Source organism: Heterodontus francisci, chromosome 15 (genome assembly GCF_036365525.1).
Source record: "Heterodontus francisci isolate sHetFra1 chromosome 15, sHetFra1.hap1, whole genome shotgun sequence".
NCBI classification, from domain to species: domain Eukaryota; kingdom Metazoa; phylum Chordata; class Chondrichthyes; order Heterodontiformes; family Heterodontidae; genus Heterodontus; species Heterodontus francisci.
The window spans coordinates 95,567,579-95,590,683 of NC_090385.1; the positions used below are offsets into that span (position 1 = coordinate 95,567,579).

At 41.6% G+C, this 23,105-nt stretch overlaps 1 protein-coding gene across 1 annotated transcript; it reads right to left on the bottom strand.

Annotated features, from left to right (window-relative positions):
- Positions 1-724: 724 nt before the first annotated feature.
- LOC137377806 (interferon-inducible GTPase 5-like) lies at positions 725-22,803 on the bottom strand. The gene is made up of 3 exons (XM_068047879.1): positions 22,697-22,803; positions 7,876-8,037; positions 725-4,108 (listed from the first exon to the last, which is right to left on the bottom strand). The coding sequence occupies exons 2-3, from the start codon at positions 7,893-7,895 to the stop codon at positions 2,878-2,880; spliced, it is 1,251 nt and encodes a 416-aa protein (XP_067903980.1). The 5' UTR covers positions 7,896-8,037; positions 22,697-22,803; the 3' UTR covers positions 725-2,877.
- Positions 22,804-23,105: the final 302 nt, after the last annotated feature.

Here is a 23,105-nt window from a genome sequence, read left to right on the forward strand (position 1 = left end):
GAAAACTTTAATAATATGCTGTGACCTGCAGAGTGATGGGACTGAATTGACGGTGTGTTGCTCCCGCCTTGGTTATAACAATTGCCATTGCCTGATAGTTCTGTGGCAAAATGTTGCCTGCCACTTATCAGCCCAAGATAGAATGTTGTCCAGGTCTTGCTGAATGCGGCATGGACTGCTTCAGTATCTGAAGTGTCACAAAAGATACTGAACAGTGTGCAATCATCAGCGAATATCCCCACTTCTGACCTTATGTTTGAAGAGAAGTTCTTCATGAAGCAGCTGAAGATGGTAGGACCTACGAGACCATCTTGAAGAATTCCTGCAGCAAAGGCCTGGGACTCAGATGATTGGCCTTCAGCAACCACAACCATCTTCCTTTGTGCTAGATATGACTCCAACCAGTGCAGACTTTTCCCTCAAACTCCTATTGACTTCAATTTTGTTAGGACTCCTTGATGCCACACTCCGTCAAATGTTCCCCTGAAGTCACTTGCACTTCTGGAATTCAGCTCTTTTGTCCATGTTGTGATGACCAGGTGAGAAGGGGGTTAGGGGTTCCCTCTCAGCCTTTGCCTGGTTTAACCTTAACAGGGTTTAATTTTAGAAATTCTGTGTTTTTAGCTCCCCACTCAGTGAATCCTTCTTCACTGCTGCAATTATAAGGCAAAGAAATCAGACAGGTTTCCTTAGATTTAAACAAGAAAGATAGAAGTTTGTTAATCTTAAACTTTAATCTGGTGAACGACTACAAATATGCAACGCAATCACGCTAGCATTCATATCACTGATTTTGCAGTACACAAGGTTCCAGTGAGTTGATGTAACACACTCCCACACCTCTCCTCCCACAGAAACTGATCATTTTCTGCTGCTTCTGACAGATCATTTTCTTCTCCCTCTTCCCAGCCAGCTGGAACTGATGTGTCGGCCATCATTCTGACACTGAGCTTCAGTCAGTTTCCTGACCAATCATAATGATGGACATCGGTGACACTGCCATTGAGTGTCTGCAAGGTACTGGCTGCTTTTGTTACTCTCCCTTCTACTGGAAAGGTGGTTGTCATTGGCGACTGCCCCTGGAGGACACAGGAGAGCGCAGACCCAAGTCACAGTGTCTATGGCCAGTCAGAACATCATAAGGCATCGCTCCTCAATGGATTTGAAATGGCTTTGTGTTGTTGTCCATCATTTTTCTTTTCACAAAGTACTGACAGAAACAGTGCAATTCATTGTCTTTCTCAGCAATACTCAAAGTACTTTACATCTCTCAGTTAAATGTCTACAGTCCACAGATTTCCCACATTCCCATCTCCGGAGCTCTACATGACTCTCAGCTCTTTGATTCTTCTGAATATATGTTAATTAAGTTCAATTGATCTATCAGAATCACAGTAAAGCACAGTATAGAATAAAAATACAATATATCACATCAGTAACATCAATCTGTTGTTCATATCACTGATTTTGCAGTACACAATGTTCCAATGAGTTGATGTAACACATTCCCACACCTCTCCCTGTGAGGAAGACAGGGAATAACAAAAGTAACAGGTTTTCAGGAGCATTTCCTCAACACCCTGAGTTCTACAGCAGCATTGGAAAACTTTCCCACCCCAGGAAAGATCTGCTCCCGAAGCACTGACTGTCAAACTCACTGGGATAGAGGGACTGAGATATATTTCCACATACTGCTGAGTCAGATGTCTCAAAACCCTTTATAGCCAATTAAAGAACTTGGAAATGTAATCACCGTTGTAACGTAGAAGGAAAAAGGAAGAGGGAGGGCATATATGAATGTGGTCTAAATGAGTGGGTCTGTATGAGGGGCATTCTGTATGAGTGGCCATTTATATCTGTGTCAGTCTCCATGAGGGGTGGTCTTTGTTCTTCTGACAACATTAATCTGAAACATTAACTCTGTTTCCCTCTCCACAGATACTGCCTGATCTGCTGAGTATTTCCAGCATTTTCTATTTTTATTTCAGATTTCCAGCATCTGCAGTATTTTGCTTTTGTATTAGCCTGATCCTGACCCCTCTTCTCTGCTGTCTCATTACCTGAAGCTACTGCTTCTCAGGCAAAATAAGATTGAATAGAACTGTAGAGAATTCAAAAGCTGCAGAGAATTAATCCCTTCTCAGAAAGATAGTGCTTGATGCAGCATTGGGTCTAAAGCCAAGACTTAGAGGGATTTCCGGGGAGGTGTCGGAAGATTTTAATAGCATTGGAAAATGGACTTGCCTCTTAATAAGTGTCTGTATTGTTTCTCGAGTTCACTGGCAATAAATTGCAAAGTTGACGTAATCACCTATTGTGAATATAACAGTGAGAAAAAGGAACCAATATGAAAATTACTGACAATCAGAGAATCAAGCATACTGTATCAGTGGGTTTATCTCCACTGTAAACTGATGATTGTCCATTTCAGTAATAACATTCTTGCTGTGCATCAAACAGGAACATCACAGAGAAGGGGCTGGACATGGGAATTAAATCCATCACAATCACTTGAAGAATACAGACATTTCTGGCTGCAGGCATGATGGGCCGAATGGTCACATACTGTGCTGTGTGATTCGATGATTCTCGGAACAGGATAGATTGTTTTTTTATTCTGTTTAATGAAGGGAAATGCCTGGGTGCAGTGTGTGTGTGAAATTGACTGGAATCTTTTTAAATTCTCACGCCTTGATTTCTCTCCTCATTTTACCATCTAGGCAAGACTTTCACCAAACACTGTACCATGAAAACCTTTCCCTGACATGAGTGAGGAATATTTCCAGGAATGAGTTTAGTAAAAAGGAAATATTGTAGAATAGAATTCCTGCAAGGATCAGTGTTAGACCCCTTTAATATATCAGCTCCAGTATTGACTCACTGGATTGGTGTTTGGTGTCGATCATTTTCATCAGTCCCAAATGCAGCCTCCACCACTCTCTGTGCATTCTCTGTAAGATCATCCAGTGCACCACTCAGCAGCTTGTAGGTCATAAGAAATGATGATCCTGCTCCAAAGATGGAACCAATGACTGGTATAATATCGAGGGCGAGCTCTAGTGCTGAAATGACGACAGCAGCGGCTCCCCACTGTAGTCTGTTAATTACATCAGGAGTTATTTCACCCAGCAGGGGGGTTTTCACCACTGCTTTCAGATCTTCTACAGGTTTCCCTGCCCTGTTGGCCAGTCTTTGAAGAGAGGCATCATCCAGACCCAGACATTTACGGAAATATATTATTCCTCCAATCAGTATCGCAATGTCACAAGCAAGGGAGACACCAGGAACTGGCACTGCTCCCACTGCTCCGGAAAGTGTTGCAAACATCCAGACTCGTTTCTTTAGCTCTTTCTTTTTCTTCTCTACAATCTCCGAGTTTAGGTTTGGAAGGGCCAGAATGAATATACTTTTCTTTATATTCGGAAGATTATCTTCAAGAGCTTTCTTTAACAGATTAAAATCATACAGATTCAGATCAAAGCTCGATATCAGGAAAACAGTGGGTGATGGGATCCCTGCTTTCTCTAACTTGCTGACACAGTCATTCCTGATCTTTTCCAATTCTTTTTCTTCATTAACTTCCTTGCGTTGCTTTTTCATTGAATTGAGATCATTATCAATTTTAGATCGAACAAAGTAGAAATTCTTCCCCAACCGTTTAATCTCTGAGGCCAGTTTTACATCATTTTCTGTGAATCGACAGTGTGAGATAATGATGAAGAAATCATATCTTTTAAAATTCATTTCCCTCAGGTATTTATTTGCTGGGAAGTTTTTCGTTCCAATTCCTGGCAGGTCCCAGAAACAAACATTAGGCAGGTTTGGATGTTTGTATCCGGTTGGTTCCATTGTAGTTTCTGTGTTCCCAACTTCAGCTGCTCCCTCATCATCGCTCTGAAGCTCTCTCATAGCATTGATGAAGGTGGATTTCCCTGCTCCTGTTTCTCCTGTCACTGCAATGTTAAGCTCGGTACTGTCCAGTTCATTGACCTTCTTCTTTATCAGTGGTGTTACCTTTTCCACCCCACCTGTTTCATAATCAGATTTCAGTTTGTTGAGCTCTTCCTGAGTGAAGAATGAAGGGTTGCAAGGCTGATCCATCTGCTCTCTGAAAGGAAACATTTCACATGATGTTTTGCAATAGATTAAAAGATGTTGCACATGCTCAGCACCTTGCCCACAAACTTCACAACTAATTAATTACTTTCGAAATATAAATGTGACAGCTAAAGTGTGCTTATGGCAGATGTCAGGTTGATAATAGAATCGAGAGCCAGGCCGAATATAGAAAGTTCAGAGGGGAAATGAAAAAGAAAATTAAAGATGCAAAGTGAAAGTATGAAAAAAGACTGGCAGATCACAGAAGAGAAAATCCAAAAGACCTCTACAGGCATATAAATACTAAAAGGGTGATAAAAGGAGTGGGACCAATTAGGGACCAGAAAAGGGATGGAGGCAGAGGGCCTAGCTGAGGTATTAAATGAATACTTTGCATCTGTCTTTACGAAGGAGGAAGGTGCTGCCCAGGTCATGGGAAAAGAGAAGGTAATTCAGGCACTAGAAGCATTTAAAATTGATGAAGAGGTATTGGATAGGCATTATATACTTAAAGTTGTTAAGTCACCAGGACAGCGTGAGATGCATCCAAGGATACTGAGGGAATTGAGAGTGAAAATTACAGAGTCATTGGCCATAATTTTCCAGTCTTCCTTTGAATCAGGGGTGGTGCCAGAGGACGGGAGAATTGCAAATGTTACATGCTTGTTCAAAAAAGTGTGTAAAGATAAGCCCAACAACTACAGACCAGTCAGTTCAACTTCGATGGTGGGAAAGCTTCCTGAAGCAATAATTCAGAACCTGAGTGAATGCGGGTTAATTAAGGAAAGCCAGCATGGATTTGTTAAGGGCAAATCATGTTTAACTAATTTGCTGGAGTTTTTTGATGAGGTAAAAGAGAGGGTTGATGATGGTAATGCTGTTGATGTGATGTACATGGACTTCCAAAAGACATTTGATAAAATGCCACACAACAGACTTGTGAGCAAAGTTGTAGCTCATGGAATAAAAGAGACAGTGGCAACATGGATACAAAATTGACTGAGTGACAGGAAACAAAGAGTAGTGGTTAATGGATGTTTTTTGGGCTGGAGGAAGGTTTGTAGTGGAGTTCCCCAGGGATCAGTGTTCGTACTCTTGATCTTTCTGATATATATTAATGATCTAGACTTTGGTGTACATTTGAACTGTGAGGAGGATAGTGTAGAACTTCAAAAGGTGGAATGGACAGACAAGTGACAGATCAAATTTAATGTGGATAATTGTGAAGTGATTCATTTTGGTAGGAAGAATGTGAAAAACAATATAACACAAGGGTACAATTCTAAAGGGGGTGCAGGAGCAGAGGGACCTGGTTGGATATTTACATAAGTCATTAAAGGTGGCAGGACAGATTGAGAGAGCAGTTAATAAAGCATACACCATCCTAGACTTTATTAATAGGGCATAGAGTACAAAAGTAAAGAAGTATAGAACACTGGTTCGGCCTCAACTGGAGTATTGTGCCCAGTTCTGTGTGCCGCACTTTACGAAAGTCGTGAAGGCATTAGAGAGTGCAGAAAGGATTCACAAGAATAGTTTCAGGGATGAGGAACTTCAGTTATGTGGATAAATTAGAAAAATTGGGACTGTTTTCCTTAAAGAACAGAAGCTTGAGAGTAGATTTGATAGAGGTATTCAAAATCATAATGGGTCTTCTCACACATACAAGAAGCACTATGATGAAAAACTTCAAACTAAAATGAAGCATTATAAAAATTGAATTTGTCTTTTAGAAAAAATGGATCTTTCTTTTAAAAGATGAGCAATGTGCCCCAAAAGGCTGCCGAAGGTAGAAGACTTGGCCTTAGTATAGTCAAACTGTCTGGCAGGCACAAAAGAATACCTTCAAAGCTAAGAAATGTCAATTGCACTCATCCTACACCCATTCTGAAACATTTCTGGATTGAATGGGTTCTTCTGAAACAAAGAAGGTGTGAAGTACCACATTCTGTGTCATCGTCGGTCATTACAGGGAAGAGGCAGTGGTTAGCACCGCAGCCTCACAGCTCCAGCGACCCGGATTCGGTTCTGGGTACTGCCTGTGTGGAGTTTGCAAGTTCTCCCTGTGACCACGTGGGTTTCCTCCGGTTTCTTCCTGCATTGCAAAAACTTGTGGGTTAATAGGTAAATTGGCCATTGTAAAAATTGCCCCTAGTGTAGGTAGGTAGTAGGAGAATTGAGGGAAGGTGGAGATGTGAGAGGGAAAATGGGATTAATGTAGGATTAGTATAAATGGGTGGTTGATGGTCGGCCCAGACTCGTTGGGTTGAAGGGTCTGTTTCAGTGCTGTATCTCTCTATGACTCTATTACTCTATGACTAAATCCGTGTCTCCCAGCAGAGGTAAGATGCAACAAATTTTACCTGAAACGCCAGCCCTAGAGAGACAGAGAGGGAAACAGCAAGAAAGAATCTTGTTTCCAGCTAAGGAGCTGAGAGAAATCCAGCAAGAAGGGTAGTGCCTTACATCTATACTTATACAACAGTGGATTAGCAGTGATCCACTTTCTTCAACTGAACTTTCAACTGCAAACACGTCAGGCATGCAACCAATGAGAACTTGACTTCCAAGAGAATTCAACAGATTTAACATGATCCCCGAAACCTCCCCCCCCCCCCCCCCCCCACCCCCGTAAACCCATTTAACCTTTTCCTTGTTATCTGTCTCTTCTTTTGCTGTGTGCAAGTGAATGAGTGAGTGTTGTGACAATTTCAGGATCAGGCGTATTGATCAATAAATAATTGATTTTCTGTTTTAAACCTATAAAAAGAAAACTGTCACTGTCTGCTTATTTGACAAAAAAAAAACCCACAAAGGGGTTAAACCCTAATCACAAAAAATGCTAGCTGTGGTCAGGTGGGAGTTGAACAGTGGGAACCACCCAAACCCCTCACCATGTAGCTGTAACAGGCCTGAACAGAGTAGAAAGGGAAAAACCGTTCCACTGGTGGAAGGATCGAGAACAGGAGGGCACAGATTTAGGGTAATTGGAAAAAGAAGCAATGGAGACATATGCAGAAAAGCTTTTTCACACAGTGAGTGGTTAGGATCTGGAATGCACTGCTTGAGAATGTAGTGGAGGCAGGTTCAATACAGGCATTCAAGAGGGAACTGGAATTTTGTCTGAAAAGGAAGAATATGCAGGGCTACGGAGAAAAAGCGGGGAAAGTGGCACAAGGTGAACAGCTCCATCGGAGAGCCAGTGTAGACATGGCTGGCTGAATGGCCTCCTTCTGTGCTGTAAGATTCTGTGATTCTGTGTTAATTTCAGCAAGGTCTCACAATGAGCAATGAGATGAATGACCAGTTAATTAGTGTTTGCTTGAAGGTAACCGTCCTTCCTTTAACTGATGGATCCTTTAGATCTGGGTCCAGAGATATCACAGCTAAGGGCAATCATCTCCCATCCCTCCAGATAGTACTGACTGCCCCTCACCTACCACCCAAGGTTTCTCCTCACCACTTGCCCTCTGTGAATCACCATATAGTCTCCCCTCAGTCTGACTGAGCCCTCTTAAAAAGGTGTCTCTCAACTGGTGTTTGCGAGGCTCCGATGCAGTGATGGGATTGATGAAGTGAGGGTTGGGTGGATCTCAAACTGAGGCCCTAGTTCTTGAGCCTGCTCCTCCACTGATGAATGGCTGAAGAAGAGAGTTTTACAGAGGTAAGTAAGCTACAGAATTGACAAAATTGAGCAATGTTAATATATTGCAATGACAGGCTGTACGGTAGCCGAAGGAACTGAACAGACACAATACGAGAAGTCTCTTGACCAACCTGGAACTGGCACCTCCCATCCTACTTCTCTGTCTCTCGCTGTTTGCTCCGTGTGACTGCTCAGCGAATCCAATGCTTCGTCCTCAGATACAGGGAGTATTTGAGACTTGTGGCTCCTTGCCCAATGCCACTTCTTTGTCTTTGGTTGTGGTTGATTTTCTCCTTTCAGAGGAAAGTAGAGAGTGTGAGTGGCAGCATTTTACTTACCATCAGATAAAATACAAAACTGGTGTGAGTAATCATCCTTAATCAGGGTGGGAACAGGTGCAAGAAGCTAGAAAATATGTCCCGGAGCTTTTTACACGTTCACTAAGTCAAGACTGTGAGGGAAGCAATGGGATGTGAAGACTCTTGTGTTTCCTCAATATTTCAGGGAAGTAACACCTGATGTGGAACTTGGAGAGGGCAAGCTGAGTGGAAACTTAAAGGCATCTGAATGGCACTCACCAAAAAGCGTGTACGGATAGTAGTCTCTGGACTATTCCCAGTCATCTCCAGATCACTGTAGATGAACAGCTGAATTACAGGATTCAGCATCTGGCTTTGGGATCTTCGTGAAAAGAAGCCCCACTTCATTGATAATTGGGATGTGTTCAATGGACAAGGTTAGCTATTTAGGAGGGCTGGTCCCCATCTATACCTACTGAGAGCACAAAGGCTAGCAGAGGGTATTGAACCTGCTTTCAGAAAACATTTTAACCAGTTCAGTGTGGGGTTAGTGCAGATATCTTTACTGACTTTGATTATTACATAGATTCTAAATGTACAGTTAAACCAGGCTGGAAGCATACAAGAATAAATAACAAATGCAGATGAGACCTTGAGATTGTTATATAAGTGTGAAGAGTGTTAGAAACAAATTGTTAGCACTGCAATCCTGTGCTGTGTTGAAAAAAAAAGACCTATTCTGCATTTGAAACATGGCTAGATGAAAGTGATAGGACAGTAATTCACCTGAAAGGTTTCAAGGGAATTAGGAAGGATAAAGCAGGTGAAAGTGCAATTGGGGGCAGTATTACTGGAGGTGGGGGGGGTGGATGTGGTGAGGTGAGGTGGTGGTGGTTGGGGAATCTTTTTATCATTGAGAATCTAACAGCTGGGGAGAGGAATGATTTTCTCCTCATTCGTACAGTTGAGGCCATCAAAATTCAAGTGGACCAAACTCATGGGTAGGGACAATTATTGGCAAGTGTTAGAAACCCCAGATCATCCACATGAATGTAAGATATTGTGGAAACATATTGCCATACTTTTAATAAAATGTCACTTTTGGATGATTTTAATTTTCCTGGAATTAAAAGGGCATGGTGGCTTACCCTATGATGGGAAATGCATCTGAAAACATTCTTGAAAATATACAAGACTATTTCCTGACTCAACATGTTGACGAAGTAACTAGGCATAATAGATCCAACATTTAGTAATGAGCCTCCATGTGGAGGCACATCTGGGCAACTGTGACCAACATTATACAGTTTCAACTGGCTGAAAGAATCAAAGGTACCAAGAATCTGCAACTCATACCAGAGTTCAGAGGAACAAACTTCATTGGAATTGTAGATGATTTGGAATGGGTAAAATGGTTAACTCTACTGGGTGGTGAGACTACTGTAGAATACAAATGGACAGTTATTAAAAACAAGGTAAAATGGGGAAGAAAAATCGACCAACGTCAAAAGGAAGTGTGATAAGTGAAAACAAATGTGGCTGGCTGGTTACGTATGGGGTGTAAACAAATGCTTCTATAAATTGAAGGCATCTAATACATGACTGAAGGGAAGAAATGAAGGCTGCTATTAGGTCAGCTAAATAAAAAAAAAATCATAGACAGTTGTGGAATAGGAAATACTTTTTTTGGTTACGTGAAGAGTCAGAACTGTCGGACTGTAATGGGCCATTGAAGGATGTACAAAGCCAGGTAACAAAGGACTCACTGGGTATGGCAGAAATATTAAGTGAGTACTTTGCATTGGTCTTCACTCTTGAAGGTGATCAACTACGAGAATTGATTGGTAAAAATGACATTAAAATAGATCTATTTTTAAAAATGGAATTAAGAACTTGAAAATAGAGCAGCTGGGCCGGATGATGTCCACCTGAGAGTCCTTGGATAGGTTCTGTGAGTCCCTCACCTGTATTGCTAATAGCTCACTGTACTCTGGAATAGTACCTGTAAAATAGAAGGCAGCTAATGTGGTCGTCATTCTTAAAGGTAACTATAGGCCCATTAGCCTGACATGAACACTGGGAAAGGTGCTTAAGGGTATCATTCAGGTTGCAATATATGATCTCTTGGATAGAGGTACATATTGGGAACACTCAATATAGCTTCATTAAAAGTCATGTTTTACAAATCCAGTTGTATTTTTTGAAGTTGGGAAGATGGGTGAATGAAGAAAGCCCAATAGATGTTGTCCACTTAGACTTCAAGAGCTTTTGATAAAAGATTAAAGCCTCTGGTATTATTGATTAAAATGTTGAGCTGTAGTGAGAACTGGCTGGCATGATGTCAGCAAAAAGTAGTTAGATGGATTTAGATTTGTTTGGGGACTGGTCACCATTGGTATCCTACAGGGATCAGTGTTGGGAAAAACGACACTTTACTATTTTTATTAATGATCTGGACGGAGGTGTTGGAGTGCAATCTGCAAATAAGATTGCTAAATGTTAGGACTGTATATGCTCAACTGCTTCAGGTGGATCATCCGAACGTGGAACAGACTATTTGGCCTGAACTCCATTTTCCTGTCTGCCCCCCCCGCAACCCTTGACTCCCTTGTAGATCAAACTCAGCCTTGAACATAGTTAATGACCCAGCCTGCACTGCTCTCTGGGGTAGTGAATGCCAAAGATTAACGACCTCTCAGCATCTACTCTATCAAGCCCCCTTAGAACCTTGAGTTTCAAGAAGATCACTTCTCATTCTTTTAAATTCTAATGAAGAAAGTTGAGCCTATATTCACAAGACAACCCCTTCATCCCAGGAATTGACCAGGGAACCTTCTCTGAACTGCTCCCACTCCAGTATATCTCTCCTTAAATGAGACCAAAACTGCACACAGTACACTTGGTGTGGTCTCAAAGCCCCTGTACTGTTGTGGCAAGACTTCCCTGCTTTTATCCTCCATCCCCCTTGCAATAAAGGCCAACATTCCATTTGCCTTCTTAATAGCTTGCATGCTAACTTTGTGATTCATGTAGGAGGCCACCCTGATCACTCTGTCCCACCACATTCATAGTTACAGTACAGAAGGAGGCCATTCAGCCCATCATGTCTATGCTGGCTCTCAACAGAGTAATTCAGTCAATCCCAGTGCCACTCCCTCACTTGGTCCCCATAGCCCTGCAAGGTTATTTCCTTCAAATGCCCATCCAATTTCCTTTCGAAATCATTGATGGTTTCCACTTCCACCACACGTGTGGGCAGCGAGTTCTAGGTCATTACCATTCGCTGCATTAAAAAGTGCTTCCTCATGTTCATCTTGCATTTCTTAGCTAAAACCATCAATGTGTCCCCAGTCCTTATATCATCAGTGAATGGCAACAGTTTTCCCTTGTCGTACTTACTCAAGCCAGTTATAAGTTTGTGTACCCTTATCAAATCCCCCCTCAATCTCCTTTGCTCCAAGGAAAACAACCCAGCCTTTCCAACCTAAGCTTGTAACTAAAATCCTCCATCCCAGATCATTCTGGTAAATCTCATTTGCACCCTCTCAAATGTTAAACAGGCAGATGTCCAGCCACCTAAATGAGGAAGCCGATAACAATCTCTGATCCACAACTGTTTGATTGGCAATTCATATTCCAGTCCAAACATCAGTTCCCACTCTTTTCTTCTAGACTAACTCTCTGTCCAGAGGCAACTCCCCAACTGGGAGAAACAAAAACCCAGCCCTTAAATACAAAACAATAATGAGCATCACCTGCTCTCTCTTAACACTGAAATGACTCCTGTTTAATTAAAGGGACCAGCATTTTCAATATTGTCATCAAGGACCCTTACATCCTTCCTAAAGTGCGGTGACCAAAACTGGATGCAATATTCCAGTTGGGGCTAACCAGAGCTTTATAAAGGTTCAGCATAACTTCCCTGCTTTTGTACTCAATGCCTCTATTTATGAAGCCCAAGATCCCATATGCTTCACTAACCACTCTCTCAATATGTCCTGCCACCTTCAAAGATCACTGCACAAAATCCCTCTGTTCCTGCACACTTAGAACTGTGTCATTAAGTCTATATTGCCTCATCCAATCCCTTCTATCAAAATGCATCACCTCACACTTGTTTATATTGAATTCCATCTGCCACTTGTCTGTCCACTCTGCTAGCCTATGTCCTGTTGCAAGCAATTCATATCCACTCCTCCAAATTTGGTATCAAAGCAAAGTTTGAAATTCTACTCTGTATTCCAAGAACCAAGTCATATTCAGCAGTCTCTCCAGTTGAACAATTCTGTTTTTCTATTCTTTCCACCAAAGATGGTAACTTCACATTTTCCCACAATATACACCATATGCCAAATTTTTGCTCACTCACTTAACCTATCTATATCCCTTTGCAGACACTGTGTCCTCCTCACAATTTGCTTTCCTACCTATCTTTGTACTTTGGCTACAATACACTCGGTCCCTTCATCCTAGTTATTAACATAGATTTTAAATAGTTGAGGCCCCTTCACTGATCCCTGTGGCACCCCACAAGTTACAGTTTACCAACCTGAAAATGATCCATTTATCCCAACTGTTTGCAGTTTGTTTGCAATCCTCTATCTATGCTAATATATTACCTACAACACCATAAGCTTTTATCTTGTGTAGTAACCTGTATGATCTTAATGTGTTGGGAGATGGGGCTCATGACTGGCAAATGATGTTTAATTTGGATAAGTGCAGTGTTGTGCATGTGGGCAGGGCCAATGCTGAACATTCATCCACCCTTTAGGGAAAAGCATTAAAAAGTGGAGGAAGAGGCTTTTAATGATAGATCTTTAAAAGTACATGAGCTATGCTGTGAATTGACAAGCCTAGAGCCAATAGTGCTGGGGAGCGTTCATAGAACAATTGTAAACATACTATTTTGTCTTTGTACAAGACCTTGATCAGGTCTCACTTGGCATACTGTGCCCAATTTTCTTCAACTCACATGGTGGGTGATATGAGGCTTTGGAAAAGATGCAGAGGAGGGCCATTAGACTAATGCTCAGTATGAAACATCTTGGTTATCAGGATAACCTAAGAATTGGAGTTCTACACTTGAAAAGCATGGAAGTCGAGGTGATCTGAGGTAGAAGATGAAGGGAATGGATTATGTTCCAGCTGAGTTTGTTCCAATTAATAGGCTAAGGAGAACTGGGGGTGCCTTTTTTTAAATAGTGCAAGGCCACGTGTTGGAAGCCAGGCCATGTTTTTTTTTTCTGTGGACCTCTGGAACAGACAACTAACTCATGGTGGACACTGATTTTCTGAATTGCTTCAAGCAGAGCTGTTTCTGGTTGGGGTGGACACCCCTCTTACAAAAGGTTGATCCTTCAGGGCCAGAGTGATCTTCTGGATTAGTTTCAATTATTTAGATGGTTCAGAGAGGAACTTCCCAGATTTTCACCCTGAATTGGTCTTGGAGAGATGTAAAACAGATACAACCCAGGAGATGACATGATTGTGGAGAGTGTAAATATTGTGATCTACAAGATATCTCAATTGTGTGGGAAGGCTGATGGATCAGACCATCTTTACCTCTTTATATGTAAGAAGGTGAGGAAAATATAAATTCATTAGTCATGATGTTCCAAAACTCATGACACGGAATTATCCACTTTAGACTGTAAGATTGACATTGTCACTGCATTCCTAAAGAAGGAAACTATTGGACTATTAATCTAACAAGTGTGTATAAATTATTAGAATCTATTGGGTACAGTCTCTGAGCACTTGGACAAACATGAAGTGATCAGACAGCCAGCACTGATCTGTAAAATCAAGTCATGCCTAATGAAACTAGTTGAATTTGAGGTAACTGATGTTAGATAAGGGTGTGTCATTGATACAGACTTCCAGAAGGCATTCTATAAGCTTCCACAGAAGAGACTGCTTAAAAGAAATGAGCACAGGGAACTGACGTGAGTAGAGAAGATATTGAGGTAGGAGACAGCAGAGGAAAAAGGTACATTCGCCATTTCAGTATGTGACTAGTGATATCCCATATGGATCAGTACTGGGGTCTCGGCTTTGCGCAACATTAAGTAATTTAGATGAAGAAAGAGCCATATATCCAAATTTGTTGACGTCAGTAAGTTACGTGGCACAGTAAATTGTGTAGATGGGAACAGATTTGTTATCCAATGGTATTGAGGGATATGGGACAAAGGCAGATATATGGAATTAGGATGCAGATCAGCCATGATCTCACTGAATGGCTGAACAGGGACAAGAGGCTAAATGGGGTTCCTGATGTGATGTCATCTACTTTGGATGTAAGGAAGATGGATCTGAATATTTTCTAAATGGTTAGAAGCTAGGGGACTAGAGAAGCAGAGATTTCCATAATCTACAGTGCAGAAACAGGCCTTTTAGTGCAGTTAGTCTATACTGTCATTTATGCTCCATATGAGCCTCCTCTTCTAACCCATCCTTCTATTGTTTTTTTTTCCCTTAGCTGCATCTGTGCTATTTTCCATACTACTCATTATGGTAGCACATTACCCAAAGAGTGGTAAGAATGCAAAAATAAATTTGTCTCCAATTCCATATTGGATTATTATCTTGTATTTATAGCTCCTGGTTCTGGTCTCCCCTGCATATGGAAACACTTTTGCTACATTACCCTAAGAACTGATTGCAGAGATGGTGGATGCATTGGTTGTTATCTTCCAAAATTCCCTACATTCTGGAGCTCACAGTGGACTGGAAGGTAGCAAATGTAAGTTATTCAAGAAAGCAAGGAGAGCAAACAAAACCACAGGGCAGTATGTGTCAGTCATTGGGGAAAGTGCTGGAATCCATTATTAATGAAGTCGTCATATGATTAATCAGAGTCAACACGGTCTTAAAGAAAAGTTGTTTGCCAAATGTATTAGTTTTTTTATTTGTTCATGGGGTGTGGGCATCAGTGACAAAGTCACAATTTATTGTCCATAGCTAATTGCCTTTGGGAAGGTGGTGTTGATCTGCCTTCTTGAAATGCTGCAGTCTGTGTGGTGTAGGTACACCCACAGTACTGTTGGGAGGGAATTCCAGGATTTTGACTCAGTGACATTGAAGTAACAGCGATATAGTTCCAAGTCAAGATGGTCAGTGACTTGGAGGGGAACTTGTAAGTGGTGTTCCTTTGTGCTTGCTGCCCTTGTCCTTCTAGGCAGTAGAGGTCACTAGCTTGGAAGCTGCTGCTGAAGCCTTGGCTAGCTGCTATAGTACATCTTGTATATGGTACACACCGCAGCCACTATGTGCTGGTGGTGGTGGTGGTGGTGGTTGTGGGGGGGGGGGTGGGGGGGAAGTGAACAGTTAAGGTGGTGGATGGGATACCAATCAAATGGGCTGCTTCGTCTTGGATGGTGTTGAACTTCTTGAGTGTTGTTCAAACTGCATTGATCTAGGAAAGTGGACAGTATTCCATCACACTCCTGACTTGTGCCTTTTAGATGGTGGGCAGGCTTTGGGGAGTTGGGAGGTGAGTTACTTGCTGCAGAATTCCCAGCCTCTGACCTGCACTTGTAGTCACTTGTGTCTGGTCCAATCAAATTTATGGTCATTGATGACTCTTAGGATGTTGTTGGTGGCATTCAGTGATGGTAGTGCTTTTGAATGCCAAGGGGAGGTCATTAGATTCTCTAGTTGGAGATATCATTGCCTGGTACTTGTCATTTGCCACTTATCAACCTAAGTCTGAAGGTTGACTGTGTAAATAACAGTAGATAAGGAGTGTTTGGATTTTCAAAAGGCGATTGATAAGGTGCCATATGAAAGGTGGTTACAAGATATCGGCTCATGGGTTGGATAATAGCATGGATAGAGGGCTGGATAAAGGGCAGTAGAGAATAGGTCATTTTCAGGTAAGCAGCCTGCTAAGTGCTGCACTGATCAGGCCTGGGGCCTCCGCTATTTACAATCTACATTAATGACTGCATGAAGGCAGAATGTAATGTATTCATGTTTGACAATACAAAGTTAGGTGGGAAAGTAAGCTGTGAAGTGGGACAGTCTACAAAGATTTACAGTTTAAATGGGCAATAATGTGGCAGAGGAGTGTAAGGTAGGGAAATGTGAGGTGATTCAGTTTGGTTGGAATAACAGACAAGCGGAATTTTTTTGAATGGCGCAACTATATTAAATGTTGGTATTCAGAGGGATTTGGGTATCTGTTTTGTGTATAATGTTAACATGCAGATTTAGCAAGCAATTAGGAAGGCAAATGGTATGTTGGCCTTTATTGCAGAGGTGTTGGAGTAAAAGAGTAAGGAAGTCTTGCTCCAATTGTACAGGATTTTGTTGAGACCACACCTGAAGTACTCCGTACAGTTTTGATCTCCATATCCAAAGAAGGATATACTTGCAACAAAGGATCACTTATTGATTTGATTCCTGGGATAAGAAGGCTGTCCTACAAGGAGAGACTGAGTAGAATGAGCCTGTATTCTTGGGAATGTAGAAGAATGAGAGGTGATTTATTTGAAACATGCAAGATTCTGTGACTGTTTCCCCTAACTGGACCTACTTTCAGAATAAGTGGTTTACCATTTAGGATTGAGATGAAGAGAAATTTCTTTGCTCAAAGGGTTGTGAATATTTGGAATTCTCTATCCCAGAGGGCTGTGGATGCTCAGTTGTTAAGTATATTCGAGGCAGAAACTAATAGACTTTTGGACTCTTGAAGGAATCGAGGGATAGGATAAGAAAGAAGAATTGAAGTCAAAGATCAGCCATAATATTGAATAGCAGAGCAGGCTTGAGGAGCCATATGACCTACTCCTATTTCATGTGTTATGTTCGAAGAAACTTACTGGGTCACCCCTCAGCCTTCATTAACAGAAAAGAGATTCCAGCCTGTACAACCTTTCCTGATAAGTATTTCCTCCATTCTGGTGTCAACTTTGTAGATTTTTTTTTGAACATTCTCCAGTGCCTCTATCCTTTTTATTTGTAACATGGATACCAAAACTCCGTCCTGTACTTGCAGTGTGGTCTAATCAAGCTTCTACACAAGTTCTCGGATTCTAAATTCTATCCCTCTAGAAATAAATTCATGCTTCATTTGTTTTTTTTGGCCTTATTAACCTGTGACTACTTCTAGTCATTTGTGTGTCTGTATCCCTTGATTCATTTTGCTTCTCTAGCCCAGTTATTATCCACTGAGTATGCGATTTCCCTATTCTTCTGCCAAATGCACCACCTTAAACTTATCTATATTAAATTAATTTGTCAATCACACATCCATTAATGTCTTGTATTTTGTCACATTCTTCCTCAATATTAACCATTCCTCCAATCATCTGGTGGTGATTGCAAATTGGTGAGTAAATGGGTTCAAGTACAAAAATCACTAAAGCTAGTGACTAGTTACAAAAAAAGTTAATGGATTAAAAAAAAAGCATTGACGTTTATTTCTAGAGGGATGGAATTGAAGAGCTAAGCGGTTACGTTAATCTTGTGTAGTCATAGAGAGATACAGCACTGAAACAGGCCCTTCGGCCCACCGAGTCCGTGCCGGCCATCAACCACCCATTTATACTAAACCTACATTAATCCCATATTTCCTAACGCATCCCCACCTTCCCTCCATTCTCCTACCTACACTCGGGGCAATTTACAATGGCCAATTTACCTATCAACCTGCAAGTCTTTGGCTGTGGGAGGAAACCGGAGCACCCGGCGGAAACCCACGCGGTCACAGGGAAAACTTGCAAACTCCGTACAGGCAGTACCCAGAACTAAACCCGGGTTGCTGGAGATGTGAGGCTGCGGTGCTAACAACTACGCCACTGTGCTGCCCACTTACAGAACCTTGTTGAGGCAACACTGGGAGTACTTGGCAGTTTTGGTCTCCATATTACAAAAATGATATAGAGATACTGGAGAACGGATTAGATTGTTTAGCATTTATCTCCAGATCTGGAATACAAAAGAGTGGAAGTTCTAACTTACAGAGCTCTAGTTGGACCCCCATCTGGAGTAGTATGAAGTTCTGGACACTGCAATAAAGGAAGGATATTTTGTTCTTGCAGGGGGTGCAGCACAGATTCATTGATCCTGTGGCTAAAAGGATTAAATTGAGGACATTGTATTGACTAGGTTTGTATTGCTTGGAGAAGTTTAAGGGTCTATCTAATTGAGGTGTTACAGGTGATTGAAGGATTTGATAGGGTAAACGGAGAAACCGTTTCCTCATGGAGGACAGTCCAGAACAAGGAGGTGTAACCTTGAAATTAGAGCCAGGCCATTGAAGGGTGATGTCAGGCAGCACTTCACAAAAGCTAGAATCTGGAACTTTCCCTAAAATGCTGAGGCTAGCCCAATTGAAAATTTCAAAATTGAGCTTGACAGATTTTTGTCAGGTAAGGGTTATAGACCCGAGGCAAGTAGGTGGAATTAAAATACAGATCAGGCATAATGTGATTGAATGGCAGAACAGGCCTGGGATTGAATGTGCGTTAACATGGGTGCACGTGACAGCCAATGTGATTACTAATGGCGACTGCTAATCAACCTCTTGCCCTGAGGGTAAACAATTGTGCAGAGTCTCATTCTGTCAGGTTGTGAATTCCAGGATTTAAATGGCAATTTCTAAAAAATTATTTTTCCTTTCACTCTCTTGATCCACTATTTCCCTTTTCTTTCCGTCCCTGATTTAACACTGAATTTATCTCCTTCTCCAGCCATCCTCTTTATTTTTCAATCCTTAAACTTCATTGGTTAAGGATTGCACTGCCCTGTTATCAGCTTGCACCTCCAGCAACATTGTGGACAAAAATGTTTGCAAGTCTAAATGTGCATGAACAAGTGTAACTAATGGGGCATTCAGCAAAACCTGGCCCATGGTATTCAGTTTGTAATGTTTCAACTCTCTTTATTTGGCTCCCCTTATGAAGTCGTTAAATTTCTTCTGTCATTGAGTTGCTGAACAGGGGCCTCCTCACTGCCAAGGGCACATCCAGTGACTGGACCATGCTTTTCATGTGACTCCTTACCTCCAGCTCAATGTTTTGCCGCCTTTGCTGTATTTCCACCAATTAAACTTCAAATGAGTCTGAAATGTTTGTACCATGAGGAACCAGCCTCAAAGCAGCTAAATTACTGCACAAACATAATTGATAATCTGGCTGCTTGAAGCTTCTATGGCAGCACTGGAATGAATTTCCCTCCTCTCCAGAAACAACCTCCCAACACAGGGAGTAAATATCACAGGAAACACACCTGTAATAGTTTAGCTCTATTTATGAAAATAGGGCAGGGTCCCACTGGTGAACGTACATTCAATGTTGTCCATTCCAGTGTAACTATGCCACAGAGGAAAAGCTAGAGCTTGCCTTCAGTCCAATAAGTGTGTGTTTATTCTGCTATCAATTTAATGTAGAGTCAACAACTTTCTATATAGTGTATTAACATAATAAAATATTCCAAGGTACTTCACAGGAGTGATATCAAACAAAATTTGACAGTCACATAAGGAAATATTAGTCTCATCATGCAGGCCCCACCTGCCAAGAATGAGGCACATTAATTTCACCACATGGAAATTAAATTTCAAATTGTTGCTGGGAAGAAAGAACTTGTTTAAAAAATTGCCAGACTTTGGCTGGAAAGACATTTTTGCATATTAACAGACAGTGCTTAGAAAGGACAAAGGACTTTTCCCTGACACATTCAAACCACAAAGGACTTTTGATTCCCAGACGTTGAAGGTGGGGGAGCTTGCATTCCAGGTTGACCGCTAAGATAGCCAAATACAGAAAACAGATGTGGTCACATGAGCTAGTCACATGACTAACCTGCTGGGCCACCTGAGTTTTTTGCATTTGAACTTGCCACGGAGTTTTTGAACTGGCAAAAAGCTGAATGCTCCTGGACTGAAGCAGACCTCCTCTCCTGTCTGTCTGCTTCCATCTCTTTCTCATGGAACTCTTAAACTCACTGAAGGCAGGTGAACCTCAAAGAGAGAAAAGTCTCCGACAGCGAACAAGGTTTAAGAAGAATACTGGGCCCCAACGAAAAGCAAGAGCTACCTACAATCAAGGACTCTACAGTGAGCTCGAAGCACAGTAACAAAAGAACCCTCTTCAGAGATTGCCTCAAACTTTGCCACTTTATTTTTCTTCTGCACCTTTCGGTCCCTATTTGCATGTGTGTCATGTATGCTAGCGTGGGCATGTCATGTATCCGTTGGCGCTAAACGAATTAGAGTTTAAGTTTAATAAATTTCAACCTTTCTTCTTTAAACCTAAAAATGCCTGTTTGTGCTGGTTTCTTTGCCTTATAAGTGGAAAGCTGTAAACAAGGATTCACAAAGGGGGAGCCAAAAATACAGTGTGTTTAAAATTAAACCCTGTTACAGTAAGACCAGGTGAAGGCTGAAAGGGAATCCCTAGACCTCTTTCTCACCTGATCGTAACAGTGTGAATAACCAAAACTTAGTCAGAGTTAGATTTTGAGTCAGGGGAAGAAGTTTAAGGAGAGAGTTCCAGAGCTTAGGGCCTTGGCAGCTGAAGGCTCAGCCAACAGTGACTATTAAGATTGGGGATGCTCAAAAGACCAGAATTTTTTTTTTATTATTCATTCATGGGATGTGGGCGTCGCTGGCTAGGCCAGCATTTATTGCCCGTCCCTAATTGCCCTTGAGACGGTGTTGGTGAGCTGCCTTCTTGAACCACTGCAGTCCATGTGGGGTAGGTATATCCAAAGTGCTGTTAGGAAGGAAGTTCCTGGATTTTGAGGAACACATATCTTATGGTTATGGGGTGAAGATGATTAGGGAGCAGAAGGCCTTGGAGGGATTTGAAAACCAGGATGGGAATTTTAAAAAATCGAGGCATTTCTTAATTGGGAACCAATGTAGGTCAGTGAGCACAGGTGATGGGTGAATGGGACTTGGTATGAATAAGGGCACAGGCAGCAGAGTTTGGGTAACCAAGTTATGGTGGGTAGAATGTGGGAAGTTGGTCAAAGTCCAATGGAACAGTCGAATTTAGAGGTAACAAAGGCATAGCATTTCAGCATAGATGAGCTGAAGTGGGACGGAGATGGAAATAGGCTGTCTTAGTGATGTGGACATGTGATCAGAATCTCATCTCAGGGTGAAATGACACCAAGGTTGTGAACAATCTGCTTTGGCCTCAGTTGCCGGGGAGAGGGATGGAATTGGTAGCTAGGGAATACAGTTTGTGGTGGGAACTGAAGACAATGGCTTTGGTCATCCCAATATTTAGTTGGAGGAAATTTCTGCTCATCAGTGTTGGATGTCCATCAAGAAATCTGACAATTTCAAGACAGTAGAGGTGGTGGTGAGGTAGAGATGATGCGTCATCAGAATAGATGTGGAGCTTGACTTTGTGGTTTGGATGATGTTACAAGGGGCAGCATGTAGAAGAAAAATAGGAAGTGATGGGGGAGGGGGCAAGTTTGGATTCTTAGGGACACTGGATGTAACTGTGTGGGAGTGGGACCAGAAGCCATTGCAGGTAATTCTCTGCTTACAATTCTGTAAAAATAGAAATAGGCAAGTAGAGATGATGATGTGGTCAATATCACAAAGGCTGAAACCAGGTCGAAGGATGAAGAGGGACAGTTTACCTTTCTCAGTCACATAGGATGTCATTTGTGACTGAGCCATTTCAGTATTGTGGCAGAGGCAGAAACCTGATTGGAGGGATTCACACATGGAGTTTCAGGAAACATGGGCACAGATTTAGGAGGCGATAATGCATTCCAGGACTTGTGGGGGTCCGGGGGTGGGTGTTGGAGATGGACAGTAATTTGCAAGGATGCAGTGGTCAAGGCTTGGGTTGTTGAGGAGACAGAACCTAAGTATCAGCAAGATTTGGCTCTGACGAGTACAAGTGGTCTGACATTCATTCTTGAAACAATTGGGCTGAGTTTTCTGACTCAGATCATCCAAGTTAGCCTGGAGTCAATCATTTTGAGTGACTGCTGTACATAAGACTGGTGATATTGGGCAGGGTCAGTGATTGGCTGTGTCTTTCTGACAAACAAGTCTGGCCACAACCAGCAGATGATCTGGTGTTCAGTAACTGTTTAGCCCCGAAAGAAAGTGAGTGACCATTTTTAATCATTTAAAAATTGATGCCTTTAAAAAAAAAATATTTTGCTAACCATTCAGGCATTAATATCAAACAGTAATTTCTCAATTTATTCCAAGCTTTTATCAGACAGGCAGAGAAAGAAAGACACATGACATGATTTACACTTATTGCAAAAACCTTAGAAAAATCAAGAGTTATTCCGTTTCCTCTTTTGACTGACACCACTTCTACTGAGTGCAATCTCTCTACATCCTTCCACTCCCCATCCTGATAAACACATATGACTTCTTATTTCCTGTAAGTTTCATTTTCACTCGCCCTTCCGTTGAACCCTGAATGCTTTAAGTATATCCAGGACTTGATGTGGAAAAGGAGATTGATATAATTTTCTTTTTCACGGCTAAACAGTTACTGAATAACAGACCCTCTGCTGGTTGTGGCCATCTTTTTCTGGTCAAAAAGATAACTCAAAAATCTGTAAAGTTGAGCTGTAATTCTGAATTGAATAGAAATCTATGCTGAACCCATTGAATAGAAATCACCTCATAACTGCTTCGATTCTTGGTCCTTACCTGTACTGCTTCTTTGAAGGAAATTCGATCAGTGAAGTTCTCGCATTGTCAACACTTTAATCTAGCGTGACAATTCCAGCTGTTTTCGTCTCTTGTCTCACCGAAAGTGATACTGACGAACTAGTTGAATAACAACTTTTCATACTCATTGGGCAGATTTCTGTATGCTACCCAATGATAATTAAACGTTCTGCAAGATCACTTGTTGCTGGGGAGATTTTGATTTTACATTTCAAAAAAATGAAAGGAAACTAAAGGCGCTTCATTGGTAGGAAATTGAGTGGTATGAACCTCAACTTCAGAGGCTCTCGCTGGGTGAGGCTCCCTACAGATGCACAGGTTAAAACAATACCCACTTTTACTTTACACTCATTTTCTTCAGGTCCTCAAGTTCCACTTTCCTGGATTC

What these genes read in the sequence shown, in the direction of transcription:
- LOC137377806 (XM_068047879.1), bottom strand. Translation starts at nt 7,895, where the DNA reads ATGGGAGGTGCCAGTTCCAG. An exon ending in ATGGGAGGTGCCAGTTCCAG is followed by an intron (nt 4,109 to 7,875) that starts GTTGGTCAAGAG and finishes GTTTCCTTTCAG; the next exon opens with AGAGCAGATGGATCAGCCTT.